The following is a 15,575-nucleotide window of genomic DNA, read 5'->3' as shown; positions in this document are numbered from 1 at the left end:
TGGCATGAATTTAGCCACAGTATCAGTGCATATATGTCAAACCAAACTGGGCCCTAACTGCACTTCAGTCTGCCAACAGCCAGATCTGAGGTGGGATAAACAATGTACAAGGCAGATAACAGCATTGCACTTCCATATGCACTTTGATGGAGCACCTAAAGCAGCCTCGTCTCTCTCTTGTTCACCTGCTCATTCCCACTCCTCTGGCACACCCACTCTCACATGCTAGCATGTATGTTCTCACTGACACTCAGTTAGGTGAATGGGTAAAAGTCATCCAGACCAAAATCAGCTTTAAAAACCAACCTGATTTCATTTTAATACAAGTCAGTTCCCCAGCCCAGTTAACTCATTATGGGGCAAAAAAATGGATGGGGTGAGGCAGGTCTCACGGACCCGGATCTTTCATGGCACTCCTGACTTACATCAGGATAATGCAACTACTAACCATGGCTAATACAGCCATCTTAGTGTCTCTTAGTTGCTAATGCATCATTAAATGAAGTGTAAAAATATGACAATTTGCAATACCAAATTTCAACCTCAGAAAAACAAATATTAAGTGTCAAATACTTACATATAACATAAGGAGCCTCTCAAAATACTTCAAAATGGTTGTCATATAGTATACTCAACAGCAAAAAAAATGTTGCTCATGAGAAGTTTTGAAACCTTTTAGAATGTTTCACTCTACCACAAATTTTCCTCAGTCAGTCTACTACAATAACTGTAAAGGCATACGAGTGCCAGGATTTTACATAGCAACCATAGACTTCAGGCCACGTTTTGTTTCAGGTGTTTTATCAAAATAATTTATCTCTAAGACATCTGTTTTTAAACTGCTAAGTTAAAATTTTGCCATTACAGTTTGACATTCACTTTTTCCTTTATTAAACAGCAGTTATCAAAGACAAGATAAATACTCTGTCAGAGATTTGCTACAAATAAATTCAAGTAGTGAAACCACAAAATAAATGGAATTACTAATTTTCCTAGGATCCTATTTAATAAGGACAGCCATTCCATCTAATTCACCTCTGCTTCTGTACAAGTCACCTCTGTTTTTAATTCAAAGCCACAGAGAACTCATAGAAGCTTGACTTCCATGATGGTTAAAAAATCACCATCCCACTGATCTAGCATCATTTTCAAAGAAAATTCAGACATACTGGTATTGTTATTTTCTTCTTTTTGACTTTCAAGTATTTAATATTTCTTTTTTAAACATCCTGATTGTTAGAATTGCAGCTGTCCTTGACTTTTCAGGTCACCTAAGTCTTTTTTTAGAAGGCAGATATTTTGAGTGGAATTTTGTTTGTTCTATTATAATTAAAGAAGAAATGTTACAACTACTGTGATTCACCAAGGGTCTAAAAAAATCAGGAGCAGCTGTAACTTCCCCATGCTCACTAAACAATGCTAAAATCAATCTATCTTCTGGAATACAAAATGAATTGAAAAGTAAAAACAGAACAGTCATCACTTGTACAAAATGGCTTATCTAAGTACAAAAAATAAGATTACTACAAAAAAAAAACAACTAAGGAGCAATAGGCCATCTTTCTGTTTCATCCAGACAAGACATGACAGACATCTGCCCTTTGCCGACCTGGCATGTGCATGTCTCTTTTACGAGATGATACAAAAATGTGACAAGACAGGAAATTCATGTCAAAGAAACCTGAAGAGCCATTAGGAGCTACTCTGTGACTACTGTTTATTTATGCCTTGTGTTTACCTTGCTGCAGAACATTTCAACAACCAATTAAAACCACTCAAAACATACTTGAAAAAAATTAAACCTCTTGTTTCATCTAGTAGTAAAAATTATATCCATGGCTGCCAACAGAAGTCTGTACACTAAAACAGTAGAACCTCCCCAAAAGCAACCCGAGTTTTGTTATATCCTGGCAGGCTTATGTATAATTTCAGCCATCTCTTTTCTGCCATGCACCAACACGTTCATTTAATATTATTTACTATCACCACTTGCCTGTTGCAGTCCCACTGTCGCTCTGCAGCAGTGCTCCTGTCACTGGTTGTGCGTTGTTTGGGTTTGCTCCTGGTGCTGCTGGGGAGGGAGGCCCTGCTCCACCCCCAAGGAGCATGCAGGATGGCGGAGGGGGCTGCCCACGTTTCAGTAACACTTTGTGGTCCTGCTGGCAACGGAATCGCGGCGGCACCTCCCGAGGCATGTAGCGGGCGGCGCTTGGCGGTTGTCCGTTCGGCACTGCCACCCTTTTGGCATTGTTGCCACCATTGACTGGTGGCGATGGAGAGTTGCCAATTGGGCTGGCAGCCACTGGTTGGCTTAAACTTGGTTTCGTCACTTCGGGCACTGAAAAACAGTAAGGATGAAAATCAGAAGTTTTTCCACTTAAAACCTGTGTTAGCTACAAGAACTCACTCTGACACTTTGCTTTCGTTATTTAATCTCTGAAATCCTGTGTCGCTTCCACCTTCTCAATAATTAAAAACAATGTAAAGAAGCAGGAACAAGCAGCAGCAGACCTTTTGCTTCCATGTCTAGGATGAAACTTTACGTTCATCAATTTTGCTCTAAGCCCAAAATTTCTTGCAAATATAATGTTGGTAAAGAATATACCCTAGACAGAGAGTAATTTTAAAATATGAGCAGTCAAATATAACTGGCTCCACCTTCCTGATCTTCAACTGGTTTTTGGATTGCTATGCATCATCATCTTTATTGGAAATCTGAAATCAGAACCCAAGTTTTCACCAGTTTACTAGGCTATGCAGCCACTGCCTAAACAAAAAGATGGGAAATAACCTGCCTGCTTTTGGATTCAGAGTTAACAAATCTGAGTTCTCTGTGCTGCTCTTAAGCAAGGCAGTAATTGCTGACTCTCTCCCAAAAGACAGTCCTACACAGAGCAACTGCATTTGGCTCACTTAAGGTTTCCCTGCTGCTCACCAGGTGCCCCTCAAGCCAAAGACAAGCTGCTCCTGACGACTATGATGTATTGGAGAAGAAAACCATAAATTCTTGAGGTGCTAACATCATCACAAAATCTGCTCAAGAGACTCGAGACAAACAAAGCATAATCAGTAAAACTTCTACCAATCTGAGATCAATACAAGTGGGTCTCTCTTGGGCAACATGAATGTATTATTCTCCACATTTTATTTTTATAAGGGTTTTCCAATTTCTCTAGATAGGCTTCATTGCCCAAACCCCAAAAAGGTGTGGTTAGCCATAAAATCAAGTTACTACTTCAGTACTTTTCTTTAACTAATAGCCATTTTGTTATCAAAAAAACTGATACACAAAACAAGATTAAATATATTTTAACAACAGCTAAATTACTTAGTTCAACTTTGAAGATGCTCATTCATGAGCCCTGTTTTCTCTACTGGACTTACATGTGCCTGAATTTAAATTTCCAAACCCAAGTAATTGTCATACATTTTGGTACCTCACTATAAGCAGTACTTTTGCTGTTTTTCATTCCCTTTATAAAGGTGGTTTCAGTCCTGGTTATTTGACTAAAACCGTTGTAAAACAGAGAACTGAGTATTTCAGCTAACCTCTCATCCACAATCCTCATCCTTTCAAGCACTTAGATGCTGACAACACATCTGCAGATTAGTTGTAGCTTCTCCATTTTAATCACCTCAACTTGTTTCTTCTGCATACTCATATTCAGTATTTCATCTTTACTCATTAGTCCCCTTCCTTCTCTAACAGTTTTGACAAAGATCTGAAGCTTGGCTCAAGTCAATAAAAGTACTCCTTAGGATCAAAGATTCTTACCTTTGGTTTTTTGATCTGTGACCTGCAAATTAAGAGCAAGAATGTAAATAGAGTTTTAAGCAGCACAAAACAAACACTGAACATGTTGTGCTAAATCACAACCGTAATATATAAGCACAAGAACAGAATTTGTTGTGGAATGAAAACGACCAACTGATGAACTACAAATCTGAACAGTATTCCTAATTAGATACACACACATATATACAAGGTTTTCCAAAGTACTACAACTCCTGTAATAACTGGCTGATGCAGAAGTCCCTGGCAGAAACAATCATACTACATTCATGATTTTGAGTACTCAATCCTCCTCCTCATCCCAAACATGGGCTTCCAAAGCACAAATAAACATGTGCTATAGCATTACAGTTCTCTCAGATTTTGGAGGTGATGTGTTTTAAAGTGTAACAAAGCCTTCCTTCTGTGAGAGTATCCTTACAATAGACTGTTGGGGCCTGAAGAAACCACAGGAGTCTGCCTTTCTGCCATCTACCCATTTCACATTTCCCAGAACATCTCTTCCAGGGAGAAGTAATTCTAAACCTTTCTGGATTCATTTCCACACTTAAAAAAACTACCAGCAACACCTATAAAGTAAATCTACTGAATGCAATAAGAAGTCAATGACCGAAATGAGTATACACGCTGGCCAACGTACTCAATATGGGTTTTACTGTATCCTACATTGTTTCAGCGCAGCAGATTTCAAGCTACAGTAGCAACAAACATATCACTGGTATATTCTCTGGAATCTTGTGTACTGTAGCATTTTTGAACTTGTCCATCATGAGTTCTACTACACAATAATGAAAAAACCCTAAAGATCATCATGTGTCAGGTTCTATGACACCTATTCTGAAAAGAAATTGCTGAACTAGTCCATATTTCTGGAAAACACACAGTGACAGTATAGAATAATGAAAGCACAAGTAAAAAGCAGTTTATTGTTGAAACTAACCAAGCTAGAACTCCTTTGTAGGGTAAAGAATGAAAAGACAAACTGCACTAAATTGCTATAGTATCATTTACTTTGGAAAGATGAAAACTGTCAATGCATATCAACAATCACACACTATCAACTTTGCAATATGCAAAGTGGAACATTCACTAAAATACAAAATCTTAAGCATTGCATCCTCACAGACATACAATGAACTGAAGGACAATAAAAATGTATCTGTACTAAAACTGTGTCTATACCAAGCCAGACATCAATTTTCGACTTCAATTTTGAAAATTTCCGTATACATCAAATTACATTCATCTTCCGTAACAGTTAAAAATTTGGTGACACACTTAATTTACCCTGATGCTTGAATACAAAAGGAAAAGGGGAAAAAATATTAATTAACACAATCTGGTAATGCTGATAAGTTTACTATAGTCATCAGCAGACACATTCAGTAAATTAGTAACTTGTCTACTTGGATAAAAAACATTTCACTGAATCCTTGAAAAATTCTACATGATAAACACAAATTATTTAGACAAAAAAAACCACCAACAAACCAAAAACCCTTTTGCCTATAATGTCTCTCTCTCCTAGTCACAAGGATCTGGTTTTGTGATTGTTTTAATCTAAAATTAAAATGCTGAAAAAAATGTGACAGTGCCTCAGATGTACAGGTGTCATCTCTCTGTGGGCAACCTATGAGCATCGGCAGGGTGGAAGCAGCTACAGTGAATGGGAAGGTGGAATAAATCTCAGCCTACTGACAGGCTACCAAACAGCCCCTGGACACCCACCACAGGTATATTTAAGCTGTCAACTTGCTTGTATAACCTCTCTTTAAGGCGTTTCTTTTATTAAATTTTATTTTTTGAGTTTCAGATGATCCAGACAGAGCAATTGTTTTATGTTAGACAAACCTGGTATGAAAATGGTACTCTGAAATCATTGCTGCTTATTTGGTAAACACCTCCACAGTCATAGAATGAACACACACATTTATGTTTTATCCATCTGTCTGTCCACTTTGCAATTCTGAGCTATCTCCAACTATTACTGTGAAGTTTGGCCTCTAGGAGATTAAATTACTTAGTCTTTACCCTTCCTGAGAGTGTGGCAGAATATGTGCTGAAAACTTAGTAGGTGAGAGACTGCACAGGAAAGATGGCAAATCTCTTTTGTATTCAAAGCACCAATTCCTCAGTAAACACAGCACTGTTATCAAGATGATCAGTACAGACTTTTCAAGTTTCCCTTTTATCACTGAATATCAGCACATAACCCTCAAATCTCTACTCTTTATTCATAAGGGTCTGCACTTTCTGGTTTCTACATACATTTTTTGTACTTCAACATTAAACAGCACCAAGGCAAAAAGATACTGGAGAGACCGTATCTGTAGCAACTGCTCTTTTTTTTGGACTGTTATTTGGGGATGTATCAACTGGATGAAGACAACTGACACACATTTTTTGCACCCAGTTTAAACTGATAGACTCAAATTGGTGAAAAAGCCAGATGAAAAAAGACCCTGGATAAGCCAAAATTTCACTGAAGTTGGTGCTGTCTGTTCTCAGCAAAAACCAACAGAATGTAAGTAAACATTGTCATCTTTCATCACCTGATTGGTTACTGAAGCAACTAAAAAACAGACTACTGAAAGAAAATAAAGCCTTTGCTCTCAGTTTTACAAAATGATTCACGTTGGTAGGGACAGCCTCTGGAAATCTAATCCACAGTTCCTACCCCTGTCCTCCACCTGGGCCCAAGAGGCTCCTCAATTTGAAACAAAATCATCAAAACTGGTTTGCACAGGACCATGTGAAACTCAGTTCTGAGCATCTAAAGACAGAGGCACCACTACCCCTCTGAGAAACCTGTTCCAGCAGTTGCCCAGTCAGAGACATGCACGAAAAAGGAATCTTTTTATGATTAGGCAGACTTTCAATATGTACATAACGCCTTATGCTTTGCCAATGGGCACTGTGGAGAAGAGTCTGCCTCCATCTTTTCACTCCCACAAAGTATTAATATACATTGATGAGATCCCCCAAGTCTCCTCTCCTCCAGGAGGAACAGTCATAACACTCCCAGCCTCTCCTCATTTGTCAGATTCTCCAGTACCTAAATAATCTTATAGACATTTTGCTGCAGGGTAGTTGCACCTACTTTATACTGGGAAGCCCAGGAAGGATTTTACTGGTAAAAAGCACGGATAACGCCCTAAGAGTCTCAAACTAACTCCTGGAACAACCTGCCAAATTTTATTGTAAAATACAGACCTTCTAATACACCTTTTTTTCTGAGTAGAACCAATTTTTGGTGACTTAAAAATTTCTCCACAACTCAGACTTGAACTGGTACACTTCAGCAAAAGTGCTATTAGCTACAGAAAACGTCAAATTCAAGTAATACTTAGCAAAAAACATAAACGGAATCTTCAGTAGTAAATATTTCATATAAACTTCCTTAAGGATTAAAAAAAAAAAGAAAAAAAGTATCTTCCTGCTCTAATAAATATTTACTCAACTTTACGGCAAGAATTGCAAAAGCCCATGAGTATTTCAATCCATGAACACCTCAAACAAGCAGCAGTCATGTAGAGAGAGATCCAAAGAAGCCATATTAGATAACTTAAATGCTTTATATAAAAAAATTCACTTCATTTTACACAGCACTCTAAGGAGAAGAAACATCCAAGTTAAACAGCTCAGTTCCAGGAAATTGATGCAAAAAAGCATCTTTAAAGAAGCACCACTCTTAAGCAACAATTTTTAAGTTCAAATACAAACAAATTAACATCTTATTACCACCAGTACTGTTTATGTTTTAGCAGGATAAAATAATTAAAATATCAAAACCCACCTTCTGAGCAGAGTCCTTCTTTTTCTTATCCTCTTTCTTCCTTTTCTTGTCTTCCATTAACTGTTCTTCCCTTTCTTGCTCCTTCTCTCTGCCAAAACATGAAAAACAATGGTCTGAAAATGTTGGCACAATCAAGTTGTACAAGAGCCACACATACTATAAATCTCTTCCCTGCAAGAAAGACAGTCAAGCTATCAGATTCCTCTTATCACACTTCATTTCTATCTGAGGGTTTCCATCAAATTGTGATAAGAAAAGCACCTTCTAGCTCAGTATGGCCACAATCATGCCACATGCTGCATAAAGGAAAATTCTTTTATTCAGATCAGGTCTGTTATGGCAGTTCACTACATAAATTAATCACATGCTTGACAGTAGAAAATATCTTCAAGACGTTTTGGCCGAAGTGCTCTTATAATTGGGTCATGCTATTATTTAACGAAGAGTCTCATGAATCTTTTCATATGGTAAAAAAAAATAAAATAAAAAGGGAAGTTGTAATTTAATATAAGATAGTTCGGTCTGATACAACATTTATCTTCACAAGGGGAAGAGATTATTCTATTGCCTGTAGCTATGTCACTAGTAAGAGACTAGAAGTGTCACATCAAATCAAACCTATCATTTATTATACAAATCTCTAATTTAATTTCTAGGCTATTGTATCCACCCACAGAATTTTTGTGCTGAAACTTGTAATATAAATTACTTTCCAGGGAATCTATTTTTTCCCACAAGAACATTCTTTCAAAAAAAGGAAAAAAAAATACATGCAGCTGCTATTGTTGTCAAGCCATCATCTTGTTGCTATGTTCTGTATCAAATATGAAAGTACTATGGAATAGTTAATTTACTGCATTTATATTATTGGCTGAGCTGTTTCTATGGTGAATCACATTTTCATTAACCAGTTGTCTTCACCTCCTTAAAAATAAATTTAAGGCCAAGTTTCCAGCTTACCTGGAGTAATTTCTTTCTATATGGAAAAATTAAGACAAAGACCATTAATGTAAAAAGATGGTTTGGCAGATGAGGAGTAGGATCACAGACTCTACAAATGGGAACCAACTAACAAGTATAATCCACAATCTTACAGAAAAAAAATAAATTGTAAAAACCAGAACAGCATTACAAATAAAACGAGAGTTTATAATAGTACTGAACTATTTCTTGTATTTATGCCTAAATCAAAGGACTTTTTGGATCACAGTTTAAAAACCTTAAGAGTTGAGTTGGCTTTGCTGCCACATTGTACAGACTTTTTCTTGAATTGCATCTATACAGTAAAGGTAAAAGAAATATCCTTCTTTTCAATCTCACTAAATTCTACAAAGCCGAAGTGCAAAGAGACATTTACACATCTGATTCCTACAAAAAATATTTTGAGATGCTATGTATTAATAGCTTCCTGATTGAGGGCTTCCAAGAACTCTCTAAATGACAAAGGTCCTATAGAGAGCAATTAATGTCTTTCTGGTTTTCTCAAGTTAGTCACCCCTTCTTCATGGATGGATGAAATTGATAAGGGCAGGATGAGTCATCAGTAACAACATCCTGAGGTTACCACCAAATGCAACTACTACACCTTTTTCTGTGAAGCACTAGGGAGCTTAGTGTACTTTGCATTGTGTGTCATAGCATTGAGACAGAATTTTTCATTTTCTTTGAGCCACAGATTGTAAGCAAGATGAAAAAGCTCTCCTGCGACACCCTCATCATTCCAAGTTGCTATGATTTCAAATTATGTTTACTACTTCTGTCTTGTCAAGCTATGTATACCTTTTGGGCTGTGGTGCAAGTTTCTATTTTCTACACTATTTCCAAAAAACTTTCTTGCAGTAGGCAAATGTTTAAAAAGAAGTTTAAAAGGAGCTGTCTCAAAAGAACTGCTGAAAAATGGTAGGCTCAAAACACAAAATGACTTCCAGTAACTGCCTGGCACACAGGCAGCTTTCTACTTAAAAGCACCTTCCTCACTTTTTTGAGCAGAAAAGAAGGGAAGAGAAAAGAAAAAGAACCACATTCACAATCACAGCAGAAGCTACAGCTTACAGTGACATGCAGCACTGAAAGGATACAAGGACAAAAGATCCATAGCCTGAAAGTAATTACCTAGTTATGGTCTGCCTTTGTGGTAAATTTAGGACATGGAGATTGCTATTGCTGCTGCCTTGTTTTTTGATCTACATGGACTACAGCTGCAGAGAAGCCCTTTTGTTTGGCATGAATACCTCCCCTTCTGCTCTTTTAGCAGAGATTTAATATTCCATTGGGTGCATCCTCAACAACCACAACACAGCAGCAACCAACACTTGGTTTACTTCATTTACCAAAACTTTATTTAGGCTTCAATTAATATAAGCTCTAGGGTGGAAAGGACCTATCTGAACACTTGGGCTACATGATGTGTACGAGATCATAGAGCTCCTGACAAAGCACTGAGCAAAACCTCACAAACATGTCAAAGTACGAAGTTATACTTTCCAAATGACAGAGCAAGAATAGATGCTACAGACACTACCAATGTAGAACCACAGTGAAAGTTCACTAAACTAGAAGGGTAAATATCTTATTTTGGGTATCAGAAGTGCTGTTTTCCAAATTCTACTCTTTGATGCATTTCACTAACATTTGTTTTAAGATCAATGATTTTCCTCTTCAGCTGGATGCAAGATGCTTGTTGAATACAAGTTTAACTTGCAGTGTTAAATGTTCTGAAAAATTCAACACCAACAAAGCTTTCAATAATCTTCCTGATGTATTCCAGAGATAATGCTGCCTATTAACTTCCCATTAGCCAAAAGACAGTTCTTCCTGGCCTGTTGAAAACTCAGAGGTCTATAATGTGCTTTCCAGCAAACAGCTGCTCACACTGAGGAGATCAACAGGGGGAGAAAACCCATCAACTCCAAGCAGAGTGAATTTAGAGTAATGCAATGGGGTGTGGTTCCGGGTTTTGTTATTAGCACACTGTAATGGGAACACAGACACACCACAACCCTGAAGAGGAAGTCTGCTAAATACAAATCAGCAGCCTGCTTTTTAACCTAGTGTTTTTTCAAGAAAGCATGTGTTCATCTAAAAATATGACCTAATTGCACTTTAATTAATCTCCCACAAAATCTTAGAATCAGTATTACTGAAAAGTATATAAAAAGCATATTACAGATTTTAATCCCAAGTATTTAAAGTACGGCATATTAACAGCTTACAAAAGATGTACACTGTAATCCAAAATGTTATCTCCATCCTAAGAAAACTCAAACCCAAATAAACCCAGTAGCTATGATACATTACACCTTATCTAAGTTCTTAAAGCAACCTCCTAAGTCAAAAGCAATCATTTTAGAGAAGTTTTTTACACTAGTTAAACTAGAGACATAACAGAAAACAGTTGTGAAGTCTGTGTTATTAAAATATACATTTCAGAGGGGAAAGAAAACAAAAATAGACATTCAAGAAATGTGTTCTTCCCTTTTAAAAAAACGTTTACTTGTTTTGGAAATTGTTAATTTCTTGTAAAATTCCAACACTCATTTTTCCAGAAAATTCTATTTTAAAAAGCTGTTCTGACACATTATGGGCTTAAGGCACAGGTAGAGGACAGAAGTTGCCTTCAAAGCTCTTGCTGTCACAAACTGAACTGTGAGATGACACGACGTGCAACATATTGCACGCTATCTGCTGCCAACACACTTGGATAGGGAGAGATAAAGTGTCACACATTATTAGTCAACACAAACCCCATAATCCTGTAAGGTCACCCTCAAACTAAAACAGCACCAAAAAATGTAAGTGAAATGTAAGAAATTAAAATTCCTAGAGTGGCACTTAAGTGCACACAACTCCCAGCTTCTTTTGCAGCAGCACAGGACAACAGTGTGAGAGTCTGGAAGCTCCTCACAGGTGAAGATGTGCACTAGATACCAGCGCTGTGAGTCCTCTTCCCTCCTCCTGACCTCACACTTTACTTCATTTCAGTACAGTCAACTTGAATTAGCTACTACACTTAGACACAGGAATGGCAGTAAACTTCTATAGGTGCACCCTGTTCAGTTGTTGTGATAAGCACAGGGCAATTTACAAACTTGCTTCCAATTGTGAGCCGACTTGTGCATCTTCTTTCAGAATGCTAGGATTCTGAAACCACACTTGCAGGACCAGAAGCACTTTTATACCTATATAGCTACCACGTCACCTGAACAACTGCCAAGTCTTCCCTCGAGCCTTCAGCCACAATGGGCCAGAGCTAAAAGCCTTCACCATGTGCAGAGAATGATCTGCATGCACAGACCATTGTCACTTAGAAGCAAAACTTGAGCTATTAATATGTCTTTCTTACAGATAAGCCTCTAGTGATCCAAATTATCAGACCACAAACACATTTCAAGTCGTTTGGAAACAGAGGCAAAGACTCAAAATTTGATTAAACTAGAAATTTATCCAACAATAAAGCATCCAATATTGGTCAAAATTTGAAGCAAAAAGAATTTCAAGTGAATTCTAACTACAAGCACCTAGCTTCTCAACATTGCTCCAAGTTTTCTCGGTATTGTGATAAATTATACAGCCTGGATACCAGTAGAATTAGGCATCACACACTGGTGTCCCAGATATGTTGCAAAACACCTTCATAAAAAGCTCAAGTCCAGGTGCAACTTCCAAGACAAAAGCCCCCCTCAACCCATACAGGGACAAAAATCTCTTACAGGAAAGTAAGATGTCTTCAACAGTGCTATTTCATGAACACCTTGCTGCTGCCACTGGCAAGTGGTTTTCATTTTCTTCCACTTTAGTTCTCTTCATCAAACTCTGTCCTCGACCTCCACTTGCTTGGACCTTCTCTGGAACTCAGCTGAGTGTATGGGAAGCAAATTCAACTCACAGTAATGCATTATAAAGTATAAGCTGATTAGAACTAAGGGTCATAAGCAATGAAGAAAAGGCATACTACAACTCCCAAGTGAGTTCTTTGAGGTGTAAGCCCTTCTTGCTGCAGCAAGGGACACAGGCAGTCTACAGCTTGAAATGCTCAAGGTGGATGAAAGCTAAATCATATCAGGAAGAAGCTGGATGTCAGAGCGTAAAAATGAAGCAAAATTAAATGCACGACGATTGGAGCATAGAAATTTTACAGTTTTACCTCATTTACAATTTTACAATCTTACCTTGCTTTCATTTAACATATCCCACTTAACAGACATGCTCCATTATTTCAGCATCATGAGAAGTGTGTGGCATGTCCAAACATGCAAGTGTGCTCCAGTGCATTTAAAGAGAACATCAAACAGAAGCAAGATGTAACACAGCACGGAATAAATGCCAGGGCTGACAGACCCTACATTCCTAAAGGTAAAATTACTTCCTCTAGACTAAGCCATGTAAATAAGGAGTTATGATCTTGCTGATCAAAAGAGTCAAAATGGGATTAATTAATTAATTTTTAAAAAAAGTTAAAATACTCAACATCACAGTCTTCTTTCTTATTAAGCAATGCTTGCATCCATAGATTAGACAACTATAAGCCATAGAAAATATGCTTACATGGGAGATAGCCATTTCAAAAGTCAGTCTTCAGGCTTAACTGATAAAAATGGAATATGAAATTACTTTAGGCCAAATTATTTCTGATGTTTATAAGGAAAAACAATTGATCCTTCAGAACAGCATTCTTGAGGACCTAGAGTATAAAAACTTCCAAGAGGGAAAAAAAAATTGTTTGCTTGAAATGAGACAGAAATCCACTGCATCACCAAAGAACTGCAATATCGATATAAGGGATAAACTGTGCAGTTCAAAATCAACCATCTAGTAGCAGGATCACTGTCCCACACTTTCTGAATGTAAGTGAAACCAAGATAGCAGAACTCAGCCCTTCAGAGTATGAAATTAAGACTTTCATATTTGCAACATGTGTAAATAGAATATACATCATATGTAAGACAAAAGTCTTTCATCTCTCTCTCCTAGGGAAAGCTGTGGATTTTATACAAACACAACATATACTCACCATATATTAAATAAAAAGACTTTAGAAAGTGTGTTTCTAGAAGTGCTCTAAAGCAGCATTTTCAAAAGATTATTCCTTTTCAAGGACTTAGAGTAAGCTGCTTTTTCTTCTCTTTGGCCGAAAACCAAAACAGTGTCAAAGCAAGAAAGCTGCGTACTTTAAATAGCGTATCTGGCACAAGTGATACGCCTTTATCACAGCACAACATCAGTAACTGGGCGCTGCTGTAGATAATAACCAACTTTAAAACATCAGCAAACTGACTTGGCTCAAAGTACACTTTTCTAAAGGAATGCTCCTTACAACTCTTATTTCACTTGTTAACAGAGTAAAATTCACCCTTTGTGGAATCTTATATACCTATGCACAATGACTTATAGGGAGACAACAACTAAGCATAAAGGGTTCTTTAAAGAACTGGATGTTAGAAACCCTACAGTACAACAACAAATACTCACAAAAATGGAGGCTTTTCCTCAACTCTTCACCAACTGAAGGGGCAAGAGTATCTTTTGAAGAGGGAGGGGGCCAATTTCAATTTTAAGAGTCACCTGTTAATAAGAAAACCTTGAAATATGTTTAACAGATTAAAATTATTTGAAAAAATATTCTGTATTTCTTGTTTGCACTCCTTTAAGCAGAATTACTCTTTCCTGCTGGTCAATTTCTATCTGTCTGTGTACTACAAAACTGATTTCCAAATACAATCTAAAGTTCCTATATGTTAGCAAATTGATAAAAAGCAAAGCTTTAAGAAACTGGAGACCTATAGCCGAAGGTCTAGAATGTAAGAACTGAGGAAGTTTTCTCTCCTACTTCAGGCTTCAAACACTTTGGAGCTCTTGCAGATCTGTAATTATTATTTCATAGTATGCACACTCATACACACCAAAGACACAGGTAAAGTGTGTTTAGACAACTCTGAAATGTGGTAAAAATAGCCCAAGAGTAGCAAAACATGAGGTTAGAAATTTGCCTGTAATTAAGATGTCCTGTAATGTATCCTATCAGGACATCCCTTGGGCAAGAGAAAGTTCCATTCAGGACTTTAAGTTTTTATGTGATAAACAAAAAGCCTTACTTTCCTCTAAAAACTACTCACACATGTAGGAAGCTGCATTATCTGTGTTTGCCAAGAAAAATACTTATGTCATTCTGACAGCCACGAAAAACACCATGGACCAGCAAAAGGATAACAGCTACCAGAATAAAATAAATTAAGGACCTGTGCCCTGCTACAGGGACACAAGTCAGTTATTTCACAGGGAAGAGAGACCTGGCAATCCTCAAGATCTCTTTTCTACTACAAATGATCTACTCTGGTAATATGAACTCTTTCAAAACTCAATAACCTCACTAACACCATAATGTCAGCAGATAAGACGACAGACAACCTGGCAAAGCTTTCCTGTCTTCCATTAAGTGGAGATCTTTCATTTCTCCAATGGTGTGTTTAAGTGAAAAATCAAAGCCCTGGACAGACAACCACTGTAAGGAAGCTGCTGCTGACCTTTTCTTTGCATGTGAAACTTTTTTTTACTATATCATCCAAAAAGATCTTACCTCCCTCACTGTGCATACAAGATACCCCCAGAGTCCTAACTTGTCATGCAACATGGGGTTTGAAATGAACTCAGGCTGTCTGGGAAAAGTGTCAGATGTCAGTCACAGGACTATTTATTAGTCTGCAAGCGATGCGTGCACAAGTGTTTGCCAGTGTTATTTTGTATTAAAAGAGACACTCTACCATTTTTATCATCTCAAATGGTTTATCTATCAGAAGATAAAAAAAAATCCTTTCGTTTGAAAACTAACAAGCAAAAATATTATACAATCTTATCCCTAAATGGTCCCTTACAGATTGTTTTTTTCAATGCTGGGTTTTTTTGTGGTTTTCATTTGTTCATTTGTTTCTTTACAACCAATTCATCTTCTAAAACTGAACTACACTTTTTGCCCTAGGTACATTATACCGT

At 37.3% G+C, this 15,575-nt stretch overlaps 1 protein-coding gene across 50 annotated transcripts in view; it reads right to left on the bottom strand.

Annotated features, from left to right (window-relative positions):
• TNRC6B (trinucleotide repeat containing adaptor 6B) overlaps nucleotides 1-15,575 on the bottom strand; it is a 126,438-nt gene that overhangs the window by 37,057 nt on the left and 73,806 nt on the right. For 40 of the 50 annotated variants that reach the window (XM_086885612.1, XM_086885631.1, XM_086885617.1 and 37 more), the window contains 3 exons: nucleotides 7,590-7,677; nucleotides 3,776-3,797; nucleotides 1,994-2,338 (listed from right to left, as the gene is read on the bottom strand). In XM_086885612.1, coding sequence (XP_086741738.1) covers nucleotides 1,994-2,338; nucleotides 3,776-3,797; nucleotides 7,590-7,677 — 455 coding nt within the window. Of the gene's footprint in view, nucleotides 1-1,993; nucleotides 2,339-3,775; nucleotides 3,798-7,589; nucleotides 7,678-13,599; nucleotides 13,737-15,575 lie in introns of those variants that run through there. The other 10 variants (XM_086885652.1, XM_086885660.1, XM_086885651.1 and 7 more) reach the window with 2 other exon arrangements.

The sequence above is a fragment of the Cyanistes caeruleus genome, chromosome 4 (genome assembly GCF_971803275.1).
Source record: "Cyanistes caeruleus chromosome 4, bCyaCae1.hap1.1, whole genome shotgun sequence".
Lineage (NCBI taxonomy): Eukaryota > Metazoa > Chordata > Aves > Passeriformes > Paridae > Cyanistes > Cyanistes caeruleus.
This window is presented reverse-complemented; position numbering and strand designations above follow the sequence as displayed.